At 35.4% G+C, this 27,133-nt stretch overlaps 1 protein-coding gene across 4 annotated transcripts in view; it reads right to left on the bottom strand.

The window, feature by feature from the left end:
* Window positions 1–27,133, bottom strand: part of TTK (TTK protein kinase) — a 42,747-nt gene that overhangs the window by 4,493 nt on the left and 11,121 nt on the right. For 2 of the 4 annotated variants that reach the window (XM_064288308.1, XM_064288313.1), the window contains exons 9-18: window positions 26,973–27,060; window positions 25,891–26,011; window positions 20,397–20,545; window positions 16,257–16,390; window positions 14,809–14,935; window positions 7,315–7,407; window positions 6,075–6,232; window positions 5,789–5,940; window positions 4,357–4,481; window positions 2,392–2,472 (exon numbers count right to left, since the gene is read on the bottom strand). In XM_064288308.1, coding sequence (XP_064144378.1) covers window positions 2,392–2,472; window positions 4,357–4,481; window positions 5,789–5,940; window positions 6,075–6,232; window positions 7,315–7,407; window positions 14,809–14,935; window positions 16,257–16,390; window positions 20,397–20,545; window positions 25,891–26,011; window positions 26,973–27,060 — 1,228 coding nt within the window. Of the gene's footprint in view, window positions 1–2,391; window positions 2,473–4,356; window positions 4,482–5,788; window positions 5,941–6,074; window positions 6,233–7,314; window positions 7,408–14,808; window positions 14,936–16,256; window positions 16,394–20,396; window positions 20,546–25,890; window positions 26,012–26,972; window positions 27,061–27,133 lie in introns of all 4 variants that reach the window. The other 2 variants (XM_064288306.1, XM_064288311.1) reach the window with 1 other exon arrangement.

Here is a 27,133-nt window from a genome sequence, read left to right as displayed (position 1 = left end):
TCCACAAGAAATAAATCTTTAAAAAAAAAAAAGACATAGAAAGTTGGGGGGAAAAAAGAAATGAACAAAAGTAAACAGGAGAGATAAAGCTATTTTATAATGATAAAAGGTACAACCAACAAAGAAGATATGATAGGTGTATTAGTCTATGCTCTGAAATCACATTTAATATAACTACATTAAGCAAAAACTATATTATTTTGGGGAGAAGATTTTATAATGCCTTTCAGAATATGATAAATGAAACATATTTTTAAAAACACAGAGAATTTGACTAAAGATTAATCTCAATATGAAAGATATATGAAATATAAAGAAATTTATACTCCATAGAGAAGATGTTATTGAAATACCCCAGAACACAAAAAATTAATTTACAAAGAATATCTATCTTGTTAAACGACAAAGAAAAAATTGTTCAGATCCCATTATCTGAACACAGTGTTAAAAAAAAAAAAACCAGAAATAACTTCCTCTTACCCTGATTTAACCACCTGGAAATTAAACTCATTTCTAAATAAAACATGGATTGAAAAGAATTTCAGATTCTGGGAAAATGGCAGTGGCAGGACAGTTTTTTAATCTCTCCAAATTCCGAGATAAAAACAGCAGACTGAGAGCAAAACGAGAAAACATACGGAAAGTGTTTAAAATAAAAACAGGTGGAAAAGTATGCCCGTGAACCCCAACATGTAAGCGGGATCACAAGCCATATGCCACAAGACCTGCTGGTAGCGGTATGTGAAGCAGAAAGCAGTGGGAAGCAATGAAGACACCTGATGGACCTTAGAATAGAAATCCAAAGTAGTCAACAGATATTCACCAGTATGTCAGATCAATCTGAGAACAGAGCTAAACTGGGAGCGGCTTTGCACTCTTTAGTAGCAGAGGTTATTTTACATGTTGAGATAAAAATCTATTTTCTATTCATAATCTAAAAGGCCACTGGATAACAGGTGATTCAAATGAGTTGAGATTTGCTATTACATATTAAATCTCTGAGTTGACAATTGAAAAAATCTAAACTCTACTGTTGCGACTCAAAATAAATCTTAAAGTAAACAAACAAAAAAAACCAGAAAAGAAAAAGAAACAATTTTAAAAATGAAAATTACAAATTTTAGAAATTAATGAAACTAAGACACACCACAGTAAAACCTGTGGCTAGCAACTAATGTCCAATGCAGAGTAAAATTCCTAGTTTTAATTAAAAAGCAAGAATACTAAAATTAAATTAGCTAGTATTTAAATCTAGAAACTAGGAAAATAATTAACCTAAAGGGAATACAAAGAAGAAATTAGCAAAGATAAAAGCAGAAATCAATTAGAAACTAAATAAAAATAAGAACTGATAAATCAAACAAAGGCCTGGTTTTTATGATTAACAAACCCCTGTTAACACTACCCAAGAAAAAGAGAGAACAAATTCAAGTATAGAAAAAAAAAAGGAAGCTAAAAGAGAAAATATCTAGTGTTACTTTATCTCAGTTTTTTTTTCTTAACGTTATCTCAGTTATTTAAAAAGATATTTACAAGTCACACCTTTCTAGGAAGAAAAATATAATGCAGCAAATAAAAGCACATTTATCAAGTAATTATTTTGAGCTGGACAATGCACTAAGTGCTTTATAAAGTGGTCCTTAATTTTTTTTTTTTAATACATACAGTTTACAAGCCCAATTTACAGATGACGAAATTAGGCAAGTTAAGTCACTTGCCCAAAGACGGTTGTTAACAAAGAGGCAGGGCTATGACTTCAATGCAGGTCCCTGGGACAATAATGTGTGCTTGTATCCACTTGGTTATGTTACTACAGAGAAAGAAAGTTTAAGCTTGGGAGCTGCAGGCATTATGGAAGGCAAAATGGGCCCATGACAAAAGGCACCAATGACAAAGCTTACTGAGGTGGTGTCTGAAATAAGGTAAGTGGGAAGGTAGCCAGTGGCAGGCCATGATTTGGAAAAATTATATACACCAATTATACTGGAAAATATAGAATTCACAAATAAATGGAGAGAAATAAAACAAAAGAATCAGAGAAGAAACAAAGAGGGCTTCAAAGGATATCAATTTGACGTCATTTTCAGGCGTCCAAATCAGAGCTAATTTATTTTTAACTTTTCTTTAAGTTTATAACTCAAAAATTATCCTAGGGGCAATTCTTGTAGAAGCATATGGTGAAGCAACCCCATATTAAAAGAACAATCTCAAGTCAATAAAAAGGGTGAAATTGAATCCCACAACAATCTGCTTAAGAAGGCAAGGTCTCTGCAATGGCCTGAAGTTTTAGAACTTAAAGAAGTACCTTCAGCTATAAGGCAAGTTTATTCAGAGAACAGTCCAGCCCCTGCCGATGCCAGATAAACAGAATGTAAACAATCTTTACAGTACCTTTGATTTTAATTTTCCATTTTCTCTTGAGGAAGACATATCTTTGATCGCTTCTGGAGGCATATAATTAACTGTGCCAACCTATTTGAAAAGTCACAGAAAACATAAATTAATAAAAATGTTTCAGTCTGTTTTAGATTTTTTAAAAACATAAATCCCAGATTCTTGGGAACTTGTATAATTACAGAATTTCATTATTTTACCGGAAAAATTAAAATACTTTCCAACAATGTTAAGATATATGCCAAATTTCTTCAAAATTATCAATGAAATAAATTGGTTACCAAATTGACTCCATTTAGAATGCTGAGTTTGCATATTGTTACAGAGGTCAACTAGTAATAACTGCCTTAAAACCTATCCAGTCTAAAGTTATACTAATGGCCATGAACTTTGAGGGACCTGATCGGTCACTTCTGTATCGGAACAGACCTAGAATTTTTTTTAATAGACCAGCCAACCAACCAACCAATATACAAACAAAACAATCTGGCTTTATTTCCAAATACTCCCTGGATGCATGTCCAAACTGAGATAGGATGGACATCTAAATCAAGCAAAAGTTCCTATAATAGGATTACGTCATTTTATAATGCACTAATTTTATTTCTAAAATAAATGATTCTTCTTTCAAACAACATAGAATACTTAGGGTCTTGTCATAGAATGTATTTTTGAGCTGATTTACAACTAAACGTTTAGCCATACTTTTGATATAAAGAGAAGTGATAGTTAAATAGAATTGTTTGAAGGACATGCTGTCCATCTATTTCTTCTAAAAAAGTTTAGGTTAACTCCTAGGATTAAGGCAGGTCCACATCAGAAATCTGTATACATGAAACATATTATCTTGGTTCAAAGCAGGATTATTTTTTTAGTTATACTTCTGTATCATTGCTTTAGTTTTTATGTGAAAAATTTCAAAAAACTTTATAAAAATGCTGTTGAGTAAAATACTTATAATGATATTCTTAATGACAGCCCACTTAAGAAATTCATTTCAAATTTAAGTGATAGGAAAAGCTTTGCTTCTCTAGGGGAATAGAAATTCATTACCTCATGGACAATGGGTTGCTACCAGGAAAATCTAAGCCAAACTTTCAAGTAAATTTTACATCGTGACCAAGACGATTTCCAAGGCAGGTATTAATGGTTCTCTCTACCTCAGCTATAGGGAAGATCATTCAAAATGACTGATCTTGACTTTCTATTATATTAATCACGGTTTTGATTTTTATCTTATAGGTATAGTATGCATTTCTTATAGAAAGGCTTCAAATCCTTTGAGGAATGAGATAGGTAAAAATAAAGCCCTAGACCAGACTTAATGGTCTGATCGAGACTAGAAGGACCCTTGGAGGTCATGGTCCCTAGGCCTTCTGTTAGCCCAAGGCAGGAACTATTCCCAAAGCCAACTCTTCAGACAGGGATTGGACTGGACTATGGGATAGAAAACGATTTCGGAGAGGAGTGAGCTTCTTGGATCAAGTAGTCACATGAGACTATGTGGGCAGCTCCTGTCTAGAGGGGAGGCGAGAGCGTAGAGGGGGTCAGAAGCTGGTCGAATAGACACAAAAATAGAGAGTGGAGAGAAGGAGTGTGCTGTCTCATTAGGGGGAGAGCAACTAGAAGTATGTATCAAGGTGTATATAAATTTTTGTATGAGAGACTGACTTGGTTTGTAAACTTTCACTTAAAGCACAAAAAAAAAAAAAAAAAAAAAAAATCCCTATTAGCAAAATGGAGGAAACCCTGGTGGCATAGTGGTTAAGAGCTACGGCTGCTAACCAAAAGGTCCACAGTTCGAAACTCTGTGGGGCAGTTCTACTCTGTCCTATAGGGTCGCTATGAGTCGAAATTGACTTGACAACAACAGATTTGTTTTTTTATTAGCAAAATAATACTTCACTGTGAAAAGGAATTGAAGTCAGTGTGGTAACCAATAACATTCATTAAAAATCTTACCTGAGAATCTTTAATAATACTTGTTGTATCTGGTTGCATTTGGTTTGCAATCCCAAAATCAATTAGCTTTAGCATTCCATCAACTATCAGAAAGTTAGCAGGTTTCAAATCACTGTGAACAATGCCTTCAAAATAAAAACCCATTATAATTTTAGACAATGTAAAACATTCTAGAAGTAAGATATTTCACAATCTACAGACTGAGTTGATACCTTCAGTCAATCCAATTATTTATTTTTTATACATTCTATAATAAAAAAAAAAAAATTCTTTTTTTATACTTACATACTACCTGCTATGTCCCAGGTACTGTTCTAAGTACTTTGCTGGTTCTTAATCATTTAATCTGCGTAATATTTCAGTATTATTATTATCCTGACTTTCAGGGGGCTATATACTATTATTATTCCCATTTTCAAATTCAATTTGCTCAAGATTTTCAAATCATTTGCTCAAGATTACATGGCCTAAGTGACAGGACCATGAGTTGAACCCAGGCAGTCTGCCTCCAGAGTCTATGCTCTTAACCACTGTGATTCACTACCCACCAAAGAGCATCCTTAAGTTACACTACTACATGGTTAAGACCCTAATGCTTTTGGCACCACCATCCCTACGGCCCTGATCTTGATTACTGGTGAATAACCTAACTTACAGGAAGACAGACATAAGGAAGAGATAAATTACAATTATAAAGGCTGACCATTAAAAAAAAAAAAAAGACAGAGCAAAGGCAGAGAAGCCCTAAAAGGACTAGGCCAAATATAAATGAAAATCAACCAAAAAGGTAGGGCTAAAAATAAAAAAGAAGAAAACCAAATCTCCAAATGGGGCACACAATACGAAGTGATTTAGGAGAATGAAATAAACGTCTCATGCTTTTAGGATATCTGACTCCCAAAATCTCAGAACTACTATACTCCAAGTATTTGCAGATATTGATTATGGACTATGTTAATATTGAGAAAGATACATTTCACATAATGGATGTGGGGATAAGTTTACGTCCTGTATCTACTAGATTAACAGTGCTTTGAGAAATGTTTCATTCCTCCTCTAAATAAACTTTCAATTATTTAGTTTATCTGGTCTGAAGCTGCCAATAACCAAAACTTTGAAATGATTGCTGTATTTCTCTAAGGTGACACTATTTTAAGAGTCACTATTCTCAGATGAAGGAGCCTGGTGGTACAGCAATTAAGCACTTGGCTGCAAACGAAAAGTCTGTGATTCGAACCCACAAGCCATCCCGCAGAAGAAAGATGTGGCAGTCTGTTCTGGAAAAGATTTACAGATTCAGAAATGCTATGGGGGAATTCTACCCTGTCCTATAGGGTTACTACAAGTCAGAATCGACTTGACAGCAGTGGGTTTGTATTCTAAGATGATACAAATATTTTAACTTTACATATATGAAGAGATTTTAAAATACCATGTTGATGAATTGTGTGAACTGCCTCCAACATATTTTTCCAGTAACTTTTGCGTTCCCAAGGATTGATAGATTTTTTCTTTTTAAGCCAACTATTAAGATCAATATTTCCACACTCCATTACCATGTAGATGTATTTGTCTGTGATTTCACTGTAGTTAAAAGCAAAGAAATAAAAGCAATAAAATAATAAATGGTTGGGTTATATTTTTAATAATCATTTACCTGAGGAATTATAGCAAAAAAAAATTGAGTTCTCTTTTATAATATTTTTAAAACTTCTTACTAATCATAAAGTCGGATGATCTTATCACTGTGTTGTTGTAGTTTACTCAAATAAGCTATTTCATTCCGGTAACTATCAATAGTTTGGTTATCTGCTTCTTCTAAGTTCACATATTTTATAGCATGTATCTGCTTCTTTTCATTCAACACTTGAAATACCTAATATGACAGGACAAAGAAAAGAGTTTAGAATACATTATTTGCATACTATCATAATACTTCTAAGTTTAGTAGAATTTTAGGTTGAGAAAATTCTGAAGGAAATACTAAAATACTGTCATGAGCAATTAAAAGTTTCTTGGCCTACTGAATATAGAAGGAAAAAAGTTAATCAGGATAGGAAAGAAATAGTCCATTCCCAACCACCTGTGACAACGGGTATTCGATAACTCAAAGATGTAACTTAAAAGGTTGCTATATTAGCATGTAAGAAAGGTAATTTAAATTCCATATACGTTCACAACACTGTTGAATGCCTGAACCAGGAAAATAATCTAAAGAAAAAGACATTTAAAATTGTTAAAGAAGACTAGGGGCTGTGACAAGAGTCAATTCGCAAGAGTTGTGTTTGGGACACATTAAGTCTTAAATGCCTAGGTGACATCCAAGAAGAAATGCTGAGCAGACAGTTGGATATACCCATTGCCGTCGAGTCAATTCTGACTCATAGCAAACATAGGATAAGGTAGAACTTCCCCATAGGGTTTCCAAGGCTGTAACCTTTATGGAAGCAAATTGCCACATCTTTCTATCACAGAGAAGCTGGTGGGTTCAAATCACCGACCTTTTAGTAAGTAGCTGAGTGCTTAACCACTGTGCCACCAGGACTCCCTCAGTTCGATATACAAGTCTGGAATTCAAGGAAGAGGTCGGAACTGGAAATATAAGTGTGGGAATTGTCAGCATACATGGTATTTAAAACCACGAGCTGGGATGAGAGCACCACAGTAGTGAGTTTAGAGAGAAAAAAGAAGAGGTCAAGTACTGGGCAGTAGGGTATTCTACCAACGAGATCAGGGATGTGAGGACGACTGAAAAGTAACGGACAGTTTAAGAGGAGGAAAACTATGAGAGGTCAACTGTTGAGGGGAGGTGGGAGGGCAGGGAATGAGAAGACCCTCTGGAAAAAAGGCAATATGGTCCTCTAGAAGTTAATGAAGAAGAGCCTCAAAAGGTAAAAAGACAAAGAAAGAAAAGTTTGGAGTATTTTTATGCATTTCTCAACAATTTAAAACACTTACCTTACTTGAACCTCCACTTCCTATCTGCTTCAATATGGAATAAATTCTTCCTTTAACAGTAATGCACTCATTTCTTGAAGAGGACGCTGAAATCTAAACAAAATATATAAATAAAAGTTCAAAGAACTATGCTCAAAAAACTAGCCAGTATTCAAAATACTTCCATTTTTCAAATAATCTTAAGTACTTGGGTATTCGTTAAAATATTTTAAGAAGTGAACTTGATCTACATGCTTAGTCAAAGAAATAAAATTATTAAATGAACATATAGACAAACTTCTAATGTGTCCCTTAATTTGTTTTTACTTCTGAATGGAAACACATAGTCTTTAAAGGGGGGGAAAAAACTTAACATACAACATACAAACTCATAAGTTATCATTTTTTATTTTTCCCTTCTCTCCTTTTTCATTAAATACACCTCTACTTAAATACATACATGTACATTGTTGTTAGGTAGTCAAGTCTCTTCTGATTCACAGTGGCCCTACGTACAACAGAACGAAACACTGCCTGGTCCTGTGCCATTCTCACAATCATTGCTATGTTTGAGCCCATTGTTGCAGCCACTGTGTCAATCCATCCTGTTGAGGGTCTTTCTCTTTTTCACTAACCCTGTACTTTATTAAGCATGATGTCCTTCTTCAGGGACTGGTCCCTCCTGATAACATGTCCCAAGTATTTGAGACGAAGTCTCATTTCATCCTCACTTCTAAGGAACATTCTGACTTTATTTCTTCCAAGACGGATTTGTTCATTCTTCTGGCAGTCCATGATATATTCGATATTCTTCGCCAGTCATAATTCAAATGCATCAATTCTTTTTAGGCTTCCTTATTCATTGTTCAGCTTTCGCATGTATATAAGGCAATAGAAAATACCATGGCTTGGGTCAGGCACACCTTAGTCATCAAAGTGACATCACTGCTTTTTAAGATTTTAAAGAAGTCTTTTGCAATAGATTTGGCCAATGCAATACGTCATTTGATTTCTTGACTGCTGCTTCCATGGATGTTGATTGTGGATCCAAGTAAAATGAAATCCTTGACAACTCCAATCTTTTCTCCGTTGTGAGGCCTTTTTTATGTTGAGGTATAATCCAAACTGAAGAATGTAGTCTTTGATCTTCATCAGTAAGTGCTTCAAGCCCTCTTCACTTTCGGCAAGCAAAGTTGTGTCATCTATATATCGCAGGTTGTTAATGAGTTTCCCTCCAATCCTGCTGCCAGGTTCTTCATCATATACTCCAGCTACTCAGATTATTTGCTCAGCATACACAATGAATAAGTATGGTGAAAGGATACAATCCTGACACACACCTTTCCTGATTTTAAATCATGCAGTATCCTCTTATTTTGTTTGAACACTGCCTCTTGGTCTATTTATAGGTTCCTCATGAGCACAATTGAGTATTCTGGAATTCCCATTCTTTGCACTGGTATCCATAATTTGTTATGACCCACACAGTCAAATGCCTTTGCACAGTCAATAAAACATAGGTAAACATCTTTCTGGTATTTTCTGCTTTTACCCAAGATCCATCTGACATCAGCAGTGATATCCCTTGTTCCATATCCTCTTCTGAATCTGGCCTAAACTTCTGGCAGATCCCTGTCAATGTACTGCAGCATCTGTCTTTGAATAACCTTCAGCAAAATTTCACTTGTGTGTGATATTAATGATATTGTTTGATAATTTCTGCATTTTGTTAGATCACCTTTCTCTGGAATGGGCACAAATATGGATCTCGTCCAGTTGGCCGGCCAAGTAGCTGTCTTCCAAATTTCTTGGCACAGACAGATGAGTGCTTTCAAGTATCGCATCCATTTGTTGAAACATCTCAATTGGTATTCCATCAATTCCTGGAGCCTTGTTTTTCGCCAATACCTTCAATGTAGCTTGAACTTTTTTCTTCAATCCCATCAGATCTTGAACATGTGTGACTTCGTGAAATGGCTGAATGTCAAACAATTCTTTTTGGTGCAGTGACTCTGTGTATTTCTTTCAACTTCCTTTGATTCTTCTTGTGTTGTTCAATGTTTTGCCCACAGAATCCTTCAACATTACAACTCGAGGCTTGAATTTTTTCTTCAATTCTTTCAGCTTCAGAAATGCCAAGTACGTTCTCCCCTTTTGATTTTCTAACTTCAGGTCTTTGCCCATTTCATTACACTTTACTTTGTCTTCTCAAGCAGCCCTTTGAAATCTTCTATTCAGTTCTTTGACTTCATCATTTCTTCCATTTGCTTTAGCTAGACTACGTTCAAGAGCAAATTTCAGTCTCTTCTGACATTCATTTTGGTCTTTTTTTTCTTGTCTTTTTAGTGGTCTTTTGCTTTCTTCATGTATGATGTCCTTGATGTCACCCATAACTTGTCTGCTTTTTTGTCATTAGTGTTCATGCCTCAAATCTATTCTTTAGACGGTCTCTAAATTCAGGTGGGATATATTCAAAGTTATACTTTGGCTCTGTGAACCTGTTTTTTCTTCTGCTTCAACTTGAACTTGCATATGAGAAATTGGTTTGTTCCATCGTCGGCCCTTGGCCTTTTTCTGACTGATGATTTGAGCTTCTCCATCGTCTCTTTCTACAGTTGTAGGCAATTTGATTGCTATGTATTACATACAGCAAGGTCCACATGTACAGTCACCATTTATGTTGTTGAAAAAAGGTATTTGCAATGAGTAAGTCATTGGTCTTGCAAAATTCTATAATGTGATCTCCAGTGTCGTTTCTATCATCAAGGCCGTATTTTCCAACTACTGATCCTTCTCCATTTCCAACTTTCACGTTCCAACCTCCGGTAATTATCAATGCATCCTGACTGCATGTTTGATCAATTTCAGACTGCAGAAGTTGGTAAAGATCTTCAATTTCTCAATCTTTTGCATTAGTGGTGGGTGTGTAAATTTGAATGATAGTAGTATTTAGTGGTCTTCCTCGAAGGTGTATGGATATTATCCTATCAGTGACAGCACTGTACTTCAGGATAGATCTTGAAATGTTCTTTTTGATGATGAATGCTACACACACGCATACACACACAATTATATCTATGTTTTTTCTCATCTAATATTATATTATAAAGGAGGCAATGTGCTAAAGTGCTAAGAGCTCAAGTCAATCAGACAAATGCGTATTTCAGCAATGCCTCTTTTTTCTGGGTGACGTTCAATGAGTTACTTAAATTTTCTGACCTTTAGCATCTTCCTTGGCAAAACTTTCCACTGATGTACAATACAACTTGATCCTTCATTCCCCCCTCCCCTTATGCTTGATGTTCTAGCAATTGTGAAAATTGGTAGTTCCTTGAACAGGCAGCTGGGCCTTTGCACATGAAGTAATCCCTTCCTTAACTCAAAGATTTTGTGCATGAAGGCAAAAACAGCCAGTGGGCAAAATCAGTTGGCAATATAAAGGTCTAAAAAAATGTGGGTTTGGGCAAAAACATAAAAATAGCTGTACATATGTCAGAAAACATCTACTTCCAAAACAACACACATTTTTTAGGGCCTGGCTCTTTATCCGTATATTGAGATAATGGCATATAAACTATTCTCTACCTCTGTTAGGTTTGGGGAAGAACAAAAACTGTTACTGCATCTTTGTGTTTAAGATTAAGTGCTGAACTAAACCATGCATCCACAAAGACCAGATTTTGAAAACATGATTTACAACATAAAATCATGTTCTCAGAACACCAGTTTTGAGGGATTCCTACTGTTATTCCTAAAATGCCTTTTCTTTTTGACTTGACCTTTTAGAAAACTACTGTCTTTTTCAAAACCTCCTGAAGCCTTTCTTATCATAATGAACAGCTTGATTGCTCTTGTCCATTTTTCATTGTACCTTCTATGTTTTATTGCCTTTCCCATATACACTGAGCTATGGATTGAACTGTGTCCCCTTAAAATGTGTGTTGTAAATCCTAACCCCTATTTTTGTGGTTATAATCCCATTTGGGAATGGGATTTCTTTTTGTATTAATGAGGCAGTATCAGTATAGGGTGTGTCTTAAATCAATCTCTTGAGATAGAAAAGAACAGATTAAGCAAGCAGCAAAAAAGCAGAGATGGGGGAAAATAGATGCCATGCCAAATGAAGATCACGAAGGAACTAAGAAACAAGCTGAAAAGAAACATTCTCCCAGAGCAGAGAGTGAAAGACTTTCCCTAGAGCCAGCGCCCTGAGTTCAGACTTTTAGCCTCCCGAACAGTGAGAAAATAAATTTCTCCTTGTGAACGCCACCCGCTTGTGGTATTTGTTACAGCAGCACAAGGTAACTATGATGCACTGTAATTATATTGCCATGTCTGTCACTTAGATAACTGAGCTCCTTGAAACTGGAGTCATCCATTCACTTTGACTTTATTCTCACTGATTACTTCGTAGTATATACTGTATTAACTTGAATAAATTTATTTCACGTTGCTGTTTCCCTGATTATACATCAGAAGCCCATAACTTTTTTCCACATTGACCTTACAGGATGCAAACAAAAGGCTTTGTTAGATGTCTTCCTTTCTTTTTCTTCACTCACGAGTGTCACTGTGCATAGGACGAGACAAATCTAAGAAAAAGTTTAACGAACACCTTTGTGTATGGACAAATTTTTTTTTTCTTTTGAATTATTTCCTTAATATAAATTCCCAAAAGTGAGTATACTAGGTCAAAGTGTATGATCACATTCAAAGTTCCACATTTGGCAATTTGGATTGCCAAAAAAATAGTATCAAATCAAAAGGCTACCAAGAATATTATTTTTCCAAGTGATTGCTCAGTCTTCGGTTTTAGCTTTAAGAAAGTTTTTGGGAGGCAAAACGGATATTTTTTAAGGATACTTCTTTCTTCAATTAGTAGCAAAATGGAACATTTTCTCATATATTTATTACTTACATTTCTAACAGCTTGGCTGTTTACCTTTTGGGATATTTTTATATGTGAAAAAGTTCTATCAGTAGTATAGCTATTAAGCCTATTATATTTCATTTCAGTAGAATTTTTCATTGTTTACTGCTTCTAGTTTAGTTTCTGTATCTCTTCAATCCCATTCACTTCTCTCCATCTCCACCACCACTCCCCTAGTCTTAAGCTAGCATCCTGTTACACCTGGAATATCTCAAGAGCTTCTCAATACTGTGAAATTATGTAAGTCTTCTGCAAAGAGAAAATATGAAATTTAAAATAATTGTGCAATTTTGAGTAATTAAGAAAAATAAATATTTCTTTTGCCTAACCTTAAATACAAGGAAAAAAAAAAAAAAACTAACTCAGTCCAAGAATCTTGTAAAATGGAGGACCTCTCGTGGACCTACAAATGCTCTGACAGAGGGAGTGCTATGACAAGGCTTATTCTGAACTGATGAGGATGCTGAAAGAAAATATGCTCCTGATTAGCTGATTTAACAAGCTGAAATGAGATCTGAATAAATTTTAATTTAACTAAGTCCTGCTTTAGAGACCAAATGGCAAATCCCTCTCATATAATCTTCCATTTATTATAAAAAGATAAAGGCTCTTAATATCTTTAACCTGTAGGATTGAGAGACACTGTTGGGTCATGAAATGTGTGTTCTGTAAGAAAGCATTAGGCTATTAAGTACATACTTTCCATTTTTCATTCAAGTTGTAATTCTATCAAGGCCCCCCAGACTCCCTTTTTCTGGCTTCCTCCCTTTGTTCTTCCTTTCATATTTAAACTCTGAAAATTTCTGAGAGGAAAGAAAACAGTTCACTGTCCTTTTCCTCTGGCTGCTGACAGTTTATAGAGTAATTCTGGCTTATTTCCAATTAAAAAAAAAAAAAAGTGAAGTTCAGTTTTCTACACAGGATACCCCACAGCCCCTCTTAGTCCATCCTCCTTATTGTGGCCAGTTATCTTTTCAAAACGCAAATCAGGTCACATTACTTCCACACTCCAACTCATCTCACAGATTCTTATCCCACATAGGGTAAAACTTAAGGGCCGAGTAGAACCTTGAAGACCAGCTCTTCTCTTCCTGCCATATTCTGGCCTCTTTTAAGTTCCCTCCCAACACTGGCCTCATCCAGGCTTCCCTCAGCTCCTTCACTTGGTTATCTCTGCTCACCATTTAAATTTCAACTCAAACAGGATCTGATACTAATAATAACTTATAAATGTTTTTTGCAGGAACCTATGGGCAAATCTGACCACCCTCCTCCTTTGTAATTTGTTATATTATTTCAATCCTCAAAAACAACTATCACCTCTTTTTCATAGTTAGTATAATCTATTTTCAACTAACTTTTTCTCACTTGATTGTTATAGTTAATTATTCATGAGTTTTATTTAAATAACAATTGCTGCTAAACTGTTTTAAGAGTTAAACATACACTAATTTAATCTTTACCACAATCCTACATGGTAGGTAGTTTTATTATCCCCATTTTACAGACTAAATGAGCGTAGACAATTCAAACAACTTGCAAAAGGTCACACCGGTTGGTAAGTTGTGAGGCCAAGATTCATGCCCAGGAAATCTGACCCCAAGGCCATGTTTTCTACCAGGATTAAGCTGCCTCTCAGATATCTCTATTAGGAACTAAATTTAGTTACGAGTGTTAGGAAAGTGTCTAAACAAATTCTTCCCCATATGGCAATCCAGTCATCTCATCAACACGTAATTTTTTCTATTAGTTTAGAATAATTACTTCACCTTATATGGATTGAATTGCGTCCCCTCAAAATATGAGCTGGAACACTAACCTGCATATATGGATATAGTCCCATTTAAAAACAGTTTTTTTTGTTATGGTAATGAGGTCCTGTCAGTGTAAAGTGTGTCTTAAGCCCATATTTTTGAGATACAAAAGTAGATTAGATACAAAAGCAATGAAGCACAGCCATACCACAGGAAGACTGCCAAGGAACCAAGGAACAGAAGCTGAAAAGAGACAAGGACCTGACCTCAGAGCCAACAGAGAGAGAAAGCCTTTCCTTAGAGTAGGTACCCTGATTTCAGACTTATAGCCTCCTTACTGTAAGAAAATTAATTTCTGTTTATTAAAGCCACCCACTTGTGGTACTTCTGATATAGCAACACTGAGAAACTAAGACACACCTCATATTGCTATTCTGATATTTTTAAATTTATTTTTCCAAATGTATCATATATTCATCAACCAATGAAATTTACTTAAATTTCTATTTAACTAGTTAAACAGAATAAAAAGTAACCAAGATCACAAGAGAAAAATAATTCAACTATTCAAACTGGGTCCTCTGGCCTAATTATTGAGAAAAGCTTCACTAGCTTGTTCAACAACTGCAACCTCTCAAAGTCACAAGGCATACCCTTGTAAGGATATCAGAAAAGAGTTCTGCCTAATGCGAATAAGAACGGACAAGTCTTTAAGACTTTTCCGGACAACCAGGTGCTATTTAAAAAAAAAAAAACTATGAAATTAATTATAAAACCCAATGCCGTCGAGTCAAAATTAATTATACCTAAACATAATAAAGTTTATCAAACCTGCAAAGTTTGAAGTGGTGTAGCTGGTATTTGCTGCTGTTGCTGCTGGAAATAGGCAGGTTGGCTATAAGGCGTTGACAACTGACAAGCTGACAGAAAGTCATTCTTTACAACTGGAGTTCTAAAACTAGGAAAGAAATTATTTTAATTTAAAATGTTAAAGTTTAAAAAACAAGACACTGATTCAGATTACATGTGATTTTCAAAGATCGATATAAACTCAAAAGTATCACATCAAATAGAATCCAGGTCAGTTTTCATCATGTAGCTAACATTTGCTTTTTCTAGATACATCATCACCCAAAGTTTTATTTTGGAAAATTCTTTCTGAAAGTAATTTTTTTTTGTCCCCAGACAAGAAATCCTTGTTAGTAAAATAAATGGCATTTAAAAATATGGAGTTGGAATGTTTTTTATAAGGATTTAGCCAAGGCAAAGGTCAGTATATGGCTGATCATAGGTTTTATGAGGGCTTTTTTACAATGATGTTCTACAACAGTCTGTTAGAAATATCTCAGCACCAATTACATCCAAGGAGTTTGGCTGCTAAGCTTACACCTCTCCAGTTCACATTTGTGCTTTGTCTTGTTCACTACTACATGCTCAACACAAAGAGCATACTTGTATGCTTGGCACAAAGAACTTTACAAATACTTGTTGAGAAAAAATAATCTAATACCACAAGAAGTAACTGTATCACCATGTTAGTTAGCAATCATGCTTTAAAATATTCTAAGTATAATAAAACGAAGCAATATATAGCAAAATTATATTAAATAGGTAAGAGTTGGGTTATATAACTTCTAAGGCCAGTTCTAATTAAGATTGAAAGTGTATATTGTGAAAACGAAAAACAAAAGCCATCATAGACCAAAGTTACCTTCAAACAAATTAAAAACATAGTCACCAGTTGAAGGTTATGATGCACCATATCCATTTATTTCCTTTCTTTGAAATGACATCAATTTGTTTTTGTAATACTCCCCTTGTAATTTGTTTGTCAGTCAGCACAGACTATCAAATTTCTTTAATCATCCCTCATTCCCTTTCATTCAAACCTTGTATTCTTTGAATACTCCCAGAACTATGTGACCTATACAACCATCCTCTTCCAGAAATTATCACATTCCAATTAACATTTCCTTTGCTATAAAATTTCTCCACCCTTTATCTGCTCTATGAAACCTAACCTTTAAAACATTTTAGGAAGGTATCCATTTGGCAATGCATGATTATAAATAAGTTTTGCAACCTCAAATATATATTACTGTATTTACCTTCTCCTTACCTATTTTTTACAGATGAGAAAACTGACACTGAGAAAAATGTGAATTTGAAAAGCCTTTCAAGTAACAGCAGAATTCAACTGCAGATCTATTTGGCTCCGAAGTCCATTTTGTTTCTACTGTACCACCGTACCTCCCAAGCTAAGTGTCAAAAGTAATTACCAGCTCATGTAATCATCCAAGGTATTGCTGCTTGGTGTCTTACAAAGAGATTTTGGATCAATCCACTTAGGTGTTGATATTGGTGGTGACTGTTTTGAAACTGAAAAGGTAGGTTGCTCAAAAGTAGTATGTTTCTGCTAAACCAAAATAAAAAACACTATGATTTAGATCTTTTAATTATTCACCCGTTACAATAGTTTTACAAACAGTATAACTTTTAAAAGCAAATAAGAAATAAAAATAGGAAATAAAAGAATGCCAAAACAAGTAGGCATATGTATTCCAGACTTAAAATAACTTTGCAATAGAAGTCTTTCACTCCAAATTCTGAAGCCTATTATATTCTGTTCAAACTGATTACACGTGGAGAGGAAAGTTACATGACATTGTTTAACAAAACAGGATGATACCCAACGCAATCAGGGCTACTGTAACCAGGCATTTAACTTTAATAATCTTAAATAAAGAAATCGCAGATCCATTAGTGGTCAAAGTCCCCATTTCTTTCTCCTACCAGCCCCTGACAACCACTAATCTGCTTTCTTTATCTATGGATTTGCCTATCACACATTTTATATAAAATGGGATCATGTATGAGCTTTTGTGACTGACTTCTTTCTCTTAGCATAAGCTTATCCACACTGGTGCTTCATTCCTTTTTATTGCTGAATCATATTGCATTGTGTATATGTACTACATTTTGTTTAACCATTAATCAAATTTAGGGATATTGGAGTTATTTCTACTTTTTGACAATTATGAGTAATGCTGCTATGAACATCTGCATATACATTTTTGTGTGGACATGTTTTAATTTCTCTTAGGCATATACCTGAGTGTGGAACTGTTAAGTCATACAGTAACTGTATGTTTAACCTTTTTAGGAACTGCCAGTTTTGTAGACGGCGCCTTTTTACATTCCCATCAACAGTGTATGAGGGTTCCAATTTATTCACATCCTCACCAATACTTTCATTAGTTTTCTTTTTAATTACAGCCTTCCTAGTGGATGTAATGTGGTATCTCATTGTGGTTTTGATTTGCACTTCCCTAATTACACCTAGAAGCCCTAGTGGCACAGTGATTAAGAGCTGTGGCTACTTACCAAAAGGCTGGCCGTTCAAATCCACCAGCTGCTCCTTGGAAACCCTACAGGGGAGTACTAGTCTGTCCTATAGGGTCACTATGAATCGAAATCAACTCGAAGGCAACAAGTTTTAATGACACATAAATAGTTTTGAACCCCCTTACTTACAAGTTTAAAAAATAAAAAAGAGAAGATGTTTGCTTAACATCATTCATAATTTAACATGTAATGATCCTTATAAGCTAACATTTGTTATACACTTCATCAGTTAGATCAAGTTCTCAAAGTGTGGTCCAAGAAACCCAAGGTGGGCGGGGGGGTCTTTCATGGGCTCTGGATGGTTGAAAGTATTTTCAACCAAAATGAGATACGGTTTCACTCTGGCATTACTGGCATGAATCAAAAAAACAGAAAAATGACAAACGTTGGCAAGGCTGTGGGGAGATTGGCACTCTTATGCACTGCTGGTAGGAAAGCAAAATGGTAAGACCATTTTGGAATATGATATGGTGCTTCCTTAAGAAGCTAGAAATAGAAATACCATATGATCCAGCAATCTCACTCCTAGGACTATATCCTAAAGAAATAAGAGCTGTCACACAAATAGACACATGCACACCCATGTTCACTGTAGCACTGTTCACAATAGCAAAAAGATGGAAACAACCTAGATGCCCATCAACTGATGAATGGATAAACAAACTGTGGTACATACACACAATGGAGTATTACGCAACAATAAAGAACAATGATGAATCTGCGAAATATCTCACGACATGGATGAATGTGGAGGGCATTATGCTGAGTGAAACAAGTGAATCACAAAAGGACAAATACTATGAGACCACTCTTGTAAAAACTCATGAAAATGTTTACACACAGAAATAATCTTTGATGGTTCTGAGGGAGGGGAGGGGTGGGGACTGAAAAACACTAAATGGACAACAGATAAGCAGTAACTTTGGTGAAGGGTAAGACAGCACACAATACTGGGGAGGCCAGCACAACCTATACAAGGCAAGGTAATGGAAGCTCCATAGACACATCCAAACTTCCTGAGGGACCGAATTACTGGGCTGAGGGCTGTGGGGATCATGGTCTCAGGGAACACCTAGCTCAATTGGCATAATATACTTTATAAAGAAAATGTTCTGCATTCTACTTTGGTGAGTAGCGCCTGGGGTCTTAAAAGCTTGTGACCGAGCAGCCATCTAAGATAGTCCACTGGTCTCAGCTTGTCTGGAGCAAAGGAGAATGAGGGAAACCAAATACACAAGGGAAAGATTAGTCCAAAGGACAAATGGACCACAAGTACCACAGCTTCTACCAGACTGAATCCAGCACAACTAGATGGTGTCCGGCTACCACCACTGACTGCTCTGACAGGGATCATAATAGAGGGTCCTGGAGAAAAATGTAGAACAAAATTCTAACTCACAAAACAAGACCAGACTTACTGGGCTGACAGAGAGTGGAGAAACCCCGAGAATATGGCCCCCGGATACCCTTTTGGCTCAGTAATGAAGTCACTCCTGATTTTCACCCTTCAGCCAAAGATTAGATAGGCCCGTAAAACAAAATGAGACTAAAGGGGCACAGCAGCCCAGGGGAAAGGATGAAAAGGCAGGAGCAGACAGGAAAGCTGGAAATAGGGAATCCAAGGTCGAGAATGGGAGAGTGTTGACATGTCATGGGATTAGTAACCAATGTCACAAAACAATATGTGTACTCATTGTTTAATGAGAAGCTAGTGTGTTCTGTAAACCGTCATCTAAAGTATGATAATAAAAATAAATAAATTAAAAAAAAAAGTATTTTCAGAGTAATACTAAGACATTATTTGCCCTTTTCACTTTCATTCTCTGATGAGTATACAGTGGACTTTTCCTGAGGCTATATGAGAATGATAATATAACAGACTGAATTCAAAAGCAGGTACAAGAATCCAGTTTGCTGTTAAGCAAACCATTAATCAAATTTGCAAAAAATGTAACACAATGTTACTTTTCTCACTACGTTTTTCCATTTTGAAAAATGTACTTTTCACATATTCACAAGTAATGGGTTGTCGTTTTTAATTAATAAATGTTTTAAATGTCTTATTTTCCAAATACAGTAAATACAGATAAATATAATTCACATACACAAAAGCTCTTAAGGCGCCTCTGTAACATTTAAGAGTGTAAAGGGGCCTACAGACGAAAATGTTTGAGAGCACCAAAACCCACTGCCATCGCCATAGGGTTCCGAAGCCTGTAAATCTTTACGGAAGCAGACTGCCACATCTTTCTCCCACGGAGGCAGCTGATGGGTACAAACCACTGACCTTTTGCTTAGCAGCCAAGTACTTTAACTACTGCACCACCAGGGCTCCTTGTTTGAGAATCACTGAGTTAAAATACAAGGCCTTTACTGTTTTCTCAATAAATCACTGAAAAGAAATGGTGAGGAGGGACGGCAATGGACTGTACGTGTCGTTCTCCAGTGTCTACCACATCATTCCTTCTGAAAATGGCCCCTAAGCTGTTGTGAATGACCATTCAAACTGTTACAAACACACACACAATAAATTGTCAAATGTTTTGGTACAACACTGCACTAGTTCAGGGGTCAGCTTATCTTTTTTGTGCAGGTGAGAATAAACACTTTAGGCTCTGCCAGACAAATGATCTCTACCGCAAAAGCAGCAACAGGTAAACTAACGAGCAGGCTGTGTTCCAATTAAACTTTATAGAAAAAGGTGGCAGACTAGATTTGGCCCACTGGCTGTAGTTTGCTGACCCCAGCACTAGTTTATCAGTAAACTAGAAACACTATGAAAAACAGAAAAGAAACCAGCTTGACATATATACTCTTACTTAACCTATGACTGTGACTGACTGTTATTTTGTGAAGGGCAAAAAATCTCCTTTAAATAAACTATTCTACTAAATATGATGCACAAGCACTTAATAACAGAGGAAAATATACTTAATATGACCATCATACTTCAGAGACAGACTACAAACAATGGCAATGTCACATAAAAAAAATACTTAGGGGAAAAACGTTACCTCTGTATCAACCTTTCGGATTGTCTCTGGAATCTGCCACTGATTTGAAGATGCAGCAGGATTTTGGTTTACACATTGTGACTTTCTCTTAGATTGTAATTGTTTCTGGTTACTTTCTGGAACCTTTGGTTCTTGAGGCTCTTTAGTTTCTGAAATTGTATATGTTGTTATTAAAAGGGAAAAATAATATTTGATAATAATAAAGTGAAACCTAAACAAGAGAACATGTTACAAACTGCTCTGAAAATACAAAGAAAAACTAAAAGCCTTAGGCCAAACACTGACAATTTGCCTTTAAGAAGTTGGTTTTATAAATGTGCAACATAGCCACCTTCCTAAATTCTTATCTAGAACATTGTCAGAGACCAGTCTGGATTTAAATGCCTCTAGTCTGGGTTGAGGGAGTCTTTACCCTTATACATGCACAAAAGTAAAAATTTTATAATATATTTTATATGTTATAAAGTCTAACTAATAAAGAAAAGCTACTTCACCATTTTCATAGACTACTGTTTCCACATAAAAAATTTTACCCTTTACTAGCCTGTAATTTACTACTAAGTATCTACGAACAAAAGAGCTTCAATAATATTATTTAACATCCCATGAATATAAAAGTTCTATTCTGCTTATCTGTTTTGATCATAAATGCAAAAATCTTAAACAAAATATTAGTTAGTGATATAAAAAAGGGATAATAAATTACAATCAAATTGAGTTTATTCCTAAATACCAATTGGCTTAATATCTTAAAATGAATACATTTAATCATAATAACAGAAAAAAGAGGATATACGATCAACTCAACAGATGCAGAAAAAGCATTTGACAAAATTCAACATCCAGTCATCCAACCAAATAATTAGTAATCCAGGTAAATAGAACTCATTCAATAAGGAATAGCTATAAAAATTTATAGCAATCATCATACAATGAGTAAAATATTAAAAGCTTTCTCCTTAAAATAAAGAGTAAGACAATAACGCCACCTATCTATCATTCCTTCTGAAGCCCTGGTGGTACAGTCGTTAAGAGCTGGGCAGCTAACCAAAAAGACTGGCAGTTCGAATCCAACAGCCGCTCCTTGGAAACCCTATGGGGCAGTTTCACTTTGTCCTATAGGGTCACTCTGAGTCAAAATCAACTTGATGGGAACAGGTTTAGTCAGTTTTTTTTTTTTTTAATCATCCTTTCTATTCATCATCATACCAGAGGTCTTAACAAGTACAATACGATAAAGAAAATAAATGAAAGATATTAAGATTGGAAGGGAAAATAAAAGTTATATTATTCTCAAACAACGTGACTGTGATACATGGAAAAATCCAAAGAAACTACAGGAGAACTATTAGAATTAAATCAGTGAACTGAGCAATGTCATTGTGTCTAAGGTCAGTATCTAAAAGTCAATCGTATTTACGTATACTAGCGTATACTAGCAACAAACAAGGAGAGGTTATATTAAGGGAAAAAAAGATATCATTTATTACCAAAGCAACAAAAAAATCATATATCTAGGGGTAAATCTCACAAAAGACGTGCAAAATCTCTAAGTAGAAAACCACTCTCAATAATGTTTTGTAAAGACTATTAAATGAAGGGATATACTATGTTCAAGGACTGGAAAATCCAATCATAAAGATATCAGTTCTTCCCAACTTGCTTTATAGCTTCAACTAAATATCAATGAAGATTCCATTTTTTTAGTGAAAACAGACAAATGGATTCTAGTATTTGTATAGATATCCAAAAGACCTAGACTAACCAAAATAGGCTTGAAGGCAAACAAGTTGAAAAATTTACACTACCAGAAACTGACACTTAAGAAGCTGCAGTAATTAAGATAGTGTTAATACAAGGACAAAAAGAACTATGGAATAAAGCATCTAAAACCAGACACCACACATAGAATTTCCAACAACAGTGAGGGGAAAAGATAATTTTTTTCAATAAAAGCTGCTGGGTCAATTGGATATCTACATTGGTGGGGTGGGGGGAAGAATCTTGATCCTTGATCTTACACATACACAAATGTTAAATTCAGGTAGAATATATATGTATATATAAAACCCAACCAAACCAAACCCATTGCCATTGACTGGATTCCAGTCACGGCAACCCCATATGCTTCCGAGTTGAACTGTGCTCCACAGGGTTTTCATGGCTATAATCTGGGTGGGTTCAAACTGCCAATCTTTTGGTTGGTAGCCCTATGTAAACTGCATGCACCACCCAGGGACTCTACCATATTTTTATGCAAGTAGCACATGCGTCGTATGTTTCTTTTCCAACCACACAACCCCCCACACGTTATTTTTGTAAGCATTATGTATGTGCATGTATAAACATATATATATATGTATATACATATACATACTGGTTCCTGGGTGGCTAAAATATATAACAGGTAAAATAGTTTCTGGAAAAAAAAAAAAGTAGACATATTTATTTATGACCTTAGTATACGGAAAGATTTGTTTAAAAACACACAGAAAGCACTCATCACAAAAGGAAAGATTAATGAAATTTAGCTGTATTAAAATTAAGAACTTATTTTCATCAAAAACCTTCACTACTTGATGTGAGAAGTTACTTATAATAGACACATACAACAAAGGATTTGTATCTAGATTATATAAATATCCTAAAAATAAGAAAGAAAATCCAATAGAAAAGTTGGCAAGAGACTCAAATAAGCACTTTGCAAAAGGATATCCAGATAGCCAATAAACATATGAAAAGATGATCAACATCATTAGTCGTGGGGAAAATGAAAATTAAAATCACAATGAGAAAACCACTTAACAGCATCAGAATGACTCAAATTAAAAACTGAAATACAAGGATTGGAGCAAGAGCAACAGGCCTGCTGGTAGAGGGTCAGTACATCCATTTTAGAAAACTGTTTGACACTATCAACTAAAGCTGTGACCCAGCAATCCCACTCTGAATACACTCAATAGAAATGCATAGATATGTGAACCAAAAGACATAAGAATACTCATAGCAGCATTAGTCATTACAGACAGAAACTGTTATCCTTGGCCATTTGTAAAAACAAATTGTAGTATATCCATACAATTAAATACTACATGGCAATAAAAATCCAAACTAGCTACAGCAACAACATGAATGAATTCCCCAAACAATAAAAAAATAATTTTTTTTTTTTTTTAAAAGCACACAAAAGAGTACATACTGTTATTTCATTTCTACAAAGTTTAAAAACAGGCAAAATTAATCTATGGGGTTAGAAGTCAGAATAGTGATTACATTTGAGAGGAGAGAGAGGGTATTGATTGGGAGAGGTCTGAGGAGGTTATCAGAGTGCTGTAATGGCCTATTTTTTTTAACTTGAGTATTGGTTACAAGCTACGGCTGCTGACCAAAGGGTTGGCAGTTTGAATCCACCAGGTGCTCCTTGGAAACTCTATGGGGCAGTTCTACTCTATCCTATAGGGTCGCTATGAGTCGGAATCGACTCAACGGCACTGGGTTTGGTTTTGGGTTTATTGGTTACAAGTGTGTATATTCACTTGTGATATTTCATCAGGCTATATTTTTATGATTTGGACACTTCTCTGATTGTATACATACTATATAAAAAAGTATTATTGGCATACTTTAGGCAGTCAACAAGCATTCAGTTAAAAACAGATGTTAGATGAGTACTATTAATGAGCACATTTGATAATTATTTCTCAATCATGCCAGTTTTTAATAGATACCATGAAAATAAAAAGTTTCTCCTAATACTAGGAATAGGAATTTGTTTCCAATCAAAATAATAGCAAAAAAACTATTCTGGGGTGACCAATTGTCTCAGTTTGCCTTGGACTGAGGACTTTAATGGGATTCACAACTTTCAGGGCAAAAACTGGGAAAGTACCGGGTATTATCATAACAAATTTTAGGCAAACCTTGTCCCTAAGTTCCTCGAGTCCTAATAAAAAAAAAAAAAAAATTACATCCAATCTGGCAACCTTTGTCTTAACAATGATTGTCCTATTCACAATTGTGTTCAAGTGTCTTTAATGGTATCCTGTCATCTAAAAAATAAAAATTCAAGCTTCACATTCAAAGTTGGCGAAGTATTATTTCCTACTTCTATACAGGGTTGGAAACCCTGGTGGCATAGTGGTTAAGTGCTACGGCTGCTAACCAAAAGGTCGGTGGTTCAAATCCACCAGGCACTCCTTGGAAACCCTACGGGGCAGGTCTACTCTGACCCATAGGGTCGCTATGAGTTGGAAGTGACTCGACAGCAATGGGTTTGGTTTTTTTTGGTTTTTATATAGGGTCACTATGAGTTGGAATTGACTCAATGGCTACGGGTTTGGTTTTTTTTGCTTTATACAGGTTTCAGTGTTACTGGACCATCTCACTCCTAAAATGTTTTACTCTTTGCTTATGCTAGTCTCTCCATCGGAAATACTCTTATTACTGTTATTTCTCCCTATTTAAATCCTAATAATTCTTCAAATCTCGTCTCCTCCACAAAATATTTTATTTTCCCTAAGCCAAATTAGCCCCTTAAATTCCTCCTTCCTTTGAATTCTCATAGCATTTTACTTATGTGGTTTTCAGTATACTCTTTATGCTCTATCCAGCATTATATTTATCAGCATATTTCCCACACTGGATTGTACCCTCCTAGGGATCCTGTCTCATTCACTTACATACCCTTAGAACATTTACATTTATTATATATATATACATATATTATTTATATTGAAGCCCTGGTGGCATAGTAGTTAAGAGCTTGGCTGCTAACCAAAAGGTCAGTAGTTCAAATCCACCAGCCACTCCTTGGAAACCCTATGGGGCGGTTCTACTCTGTCGTACTCACTACGAGTCAGAACCGACTCAATGGCACCTAACAACAGATCATTTATCAAGGAGCCCTGGTGGCAGTGGTTAAGCACTAGGCTGCTGACTGAAAGGTTGGCAGTTCAAACTCACCAGCCATTCTGCAGGAAAAAAAAAATGGCAACCTGCTTCTGTAAAGATTACAGCTATAGAAACTCTATGGGGCAGTTCTACTTTGTCCTATAGGGTTGCTGTAAGCCATAATCCACTTGACGGCAACGGGCTTGATTTTTTTTTAAGAGCATTTATCATAGTACTCACACAGCAGAAAATCAATGTTTGGTATAAGACGAAACAGAGGATTGTTACATAAGTAGAGCTTCTGTGTCCTTTCCAGAAAGACTATTTGTCAAGCTAACTAAGAAAAACAACTCAGCTCCATTGTACTCTCCCTTCTCTATGCAACTTTACGTAAGTTTTAGGCAAATTAAACTTTGTTTGCTAGAGGATACAATACTTTTCATACATTCTGTATACTTCATATCAACTGGAATACAAAGATAAAGGTACACAGACACACGCTTACAATGTTAATTCTTAGGTGGCTTATCTTCTTTCTCAAGCAAAATAAAAAAAAAAAGTGGTTTCCTTAATTAAAGAACCCTATCTATTTTATCACTCTTACCTTCTAATTTAGTTAGAAGACTTGATTCGGTTTTATTTTTCAGGGTTATTGAATTTGCAGTAAGCTCAGAACTTTTCTCATCTGACAGCAGATGCTCCTTGGAACGGATACTTTGAAGAGACTCCATGAAAAGAAGATAACAAATACAGTCCCATAAACAGAAGTAGTAATAATTTGTCTTACTATTCAATATATTCAAGTCTCATTAGTGTGAAAAGATTGCTAGGAAAATTATCTAGTATAATCATATGTAGACTCACAAACTCATAGCAAAGATTAACTTCCTGAATTATTGATTAGTGCAATAAAAAGGGCCATGACCATAATAAATCTGGCTGATGTGCTTTCAATGGACATATTAATCAAGTACTAAATTATATTCACTTAAAAAGAGATAAAGTTTGAATCAAACATAGCACGTGCCTTACGACATGAGAAAAATTTAAGCAAGTTTTTTACTGTGATTGTAATTTTATCCATAAAAAAAAGCATTAGTCAAAAATGAATATTTGTAGCAGTATTTTAAAGCATAAACCTTCTGAGATAGACAGTACAAATATAAAAATGAAAAGATACACATCGTGATGCCAAGGGATGAAGTCAAGTACAATAGAAAAGTATAACCCTTAAAAATCAAAGCACTCCAGGGCCTGTAATTGTTTTCTGTCTTGGAAGTTCATACAAAGTTGCTGTCATAGCAGGAAGTCAGGGTTGATTACCTAAGCCCTGACCTCTGCCCTCCACCACAGTTTACTCTCGGAATTTTGTCAAAGATGCTTGCCAGAATTAGATGATTAAACACACAAGCAAACAAAACCTAGGGAGAAGGCTCCCCCAACTATTACCAAACCTAGGCCAATTAATCTGCCTACAAATATACATAATAATTACTCTACCACCTTAGTCTCGGAGAAGCCATCTAGCACTTCTACACCACTTCCCACTGGTGGTGCTGCACCTCTTGGGGCATCAGGAACATTGCTGTAAACATCATATAAGCTGTGGACCCTTTCCTCAGGCAAGTTTCATGGAGCCTGCATCAGAAACCTTTGCTGCATGTAATGGTTTAACAATTGAAATACCTTTAAATTTCTCAATTCACAGGAATCATTTCCACTCGATTTAGATCCAGGCACACTCAAATCTCGGCATTCTGATCCAGAGGTCTGTCTATTACCCACAAAAAAAAGTACCTAATTTAAAACTAATCCTTTTAATGAATTAATTTTATTCATTTTGAAAA

This window comes from Loxodonta africana, chromosome 1 (genome assembly GCF_030014295.1).
Source record: "Loxodonta africana isolate mLoxAfr1 chromosome 1, mLoxAfr1.hap2, whole genome shotgun sequence".
NCBI classification, from domain to species: domain Eukaryota; kingdom Metazoa; phylum Chordata; class Mammalia; order Proboscidea; family Elephantidae; genus Loxodonta; species Loxodonta africana.
Note: the sequence above shows the minus strand (reverse complement) of the source record. Positions and strands in the feature narration are given on the sequence as shown.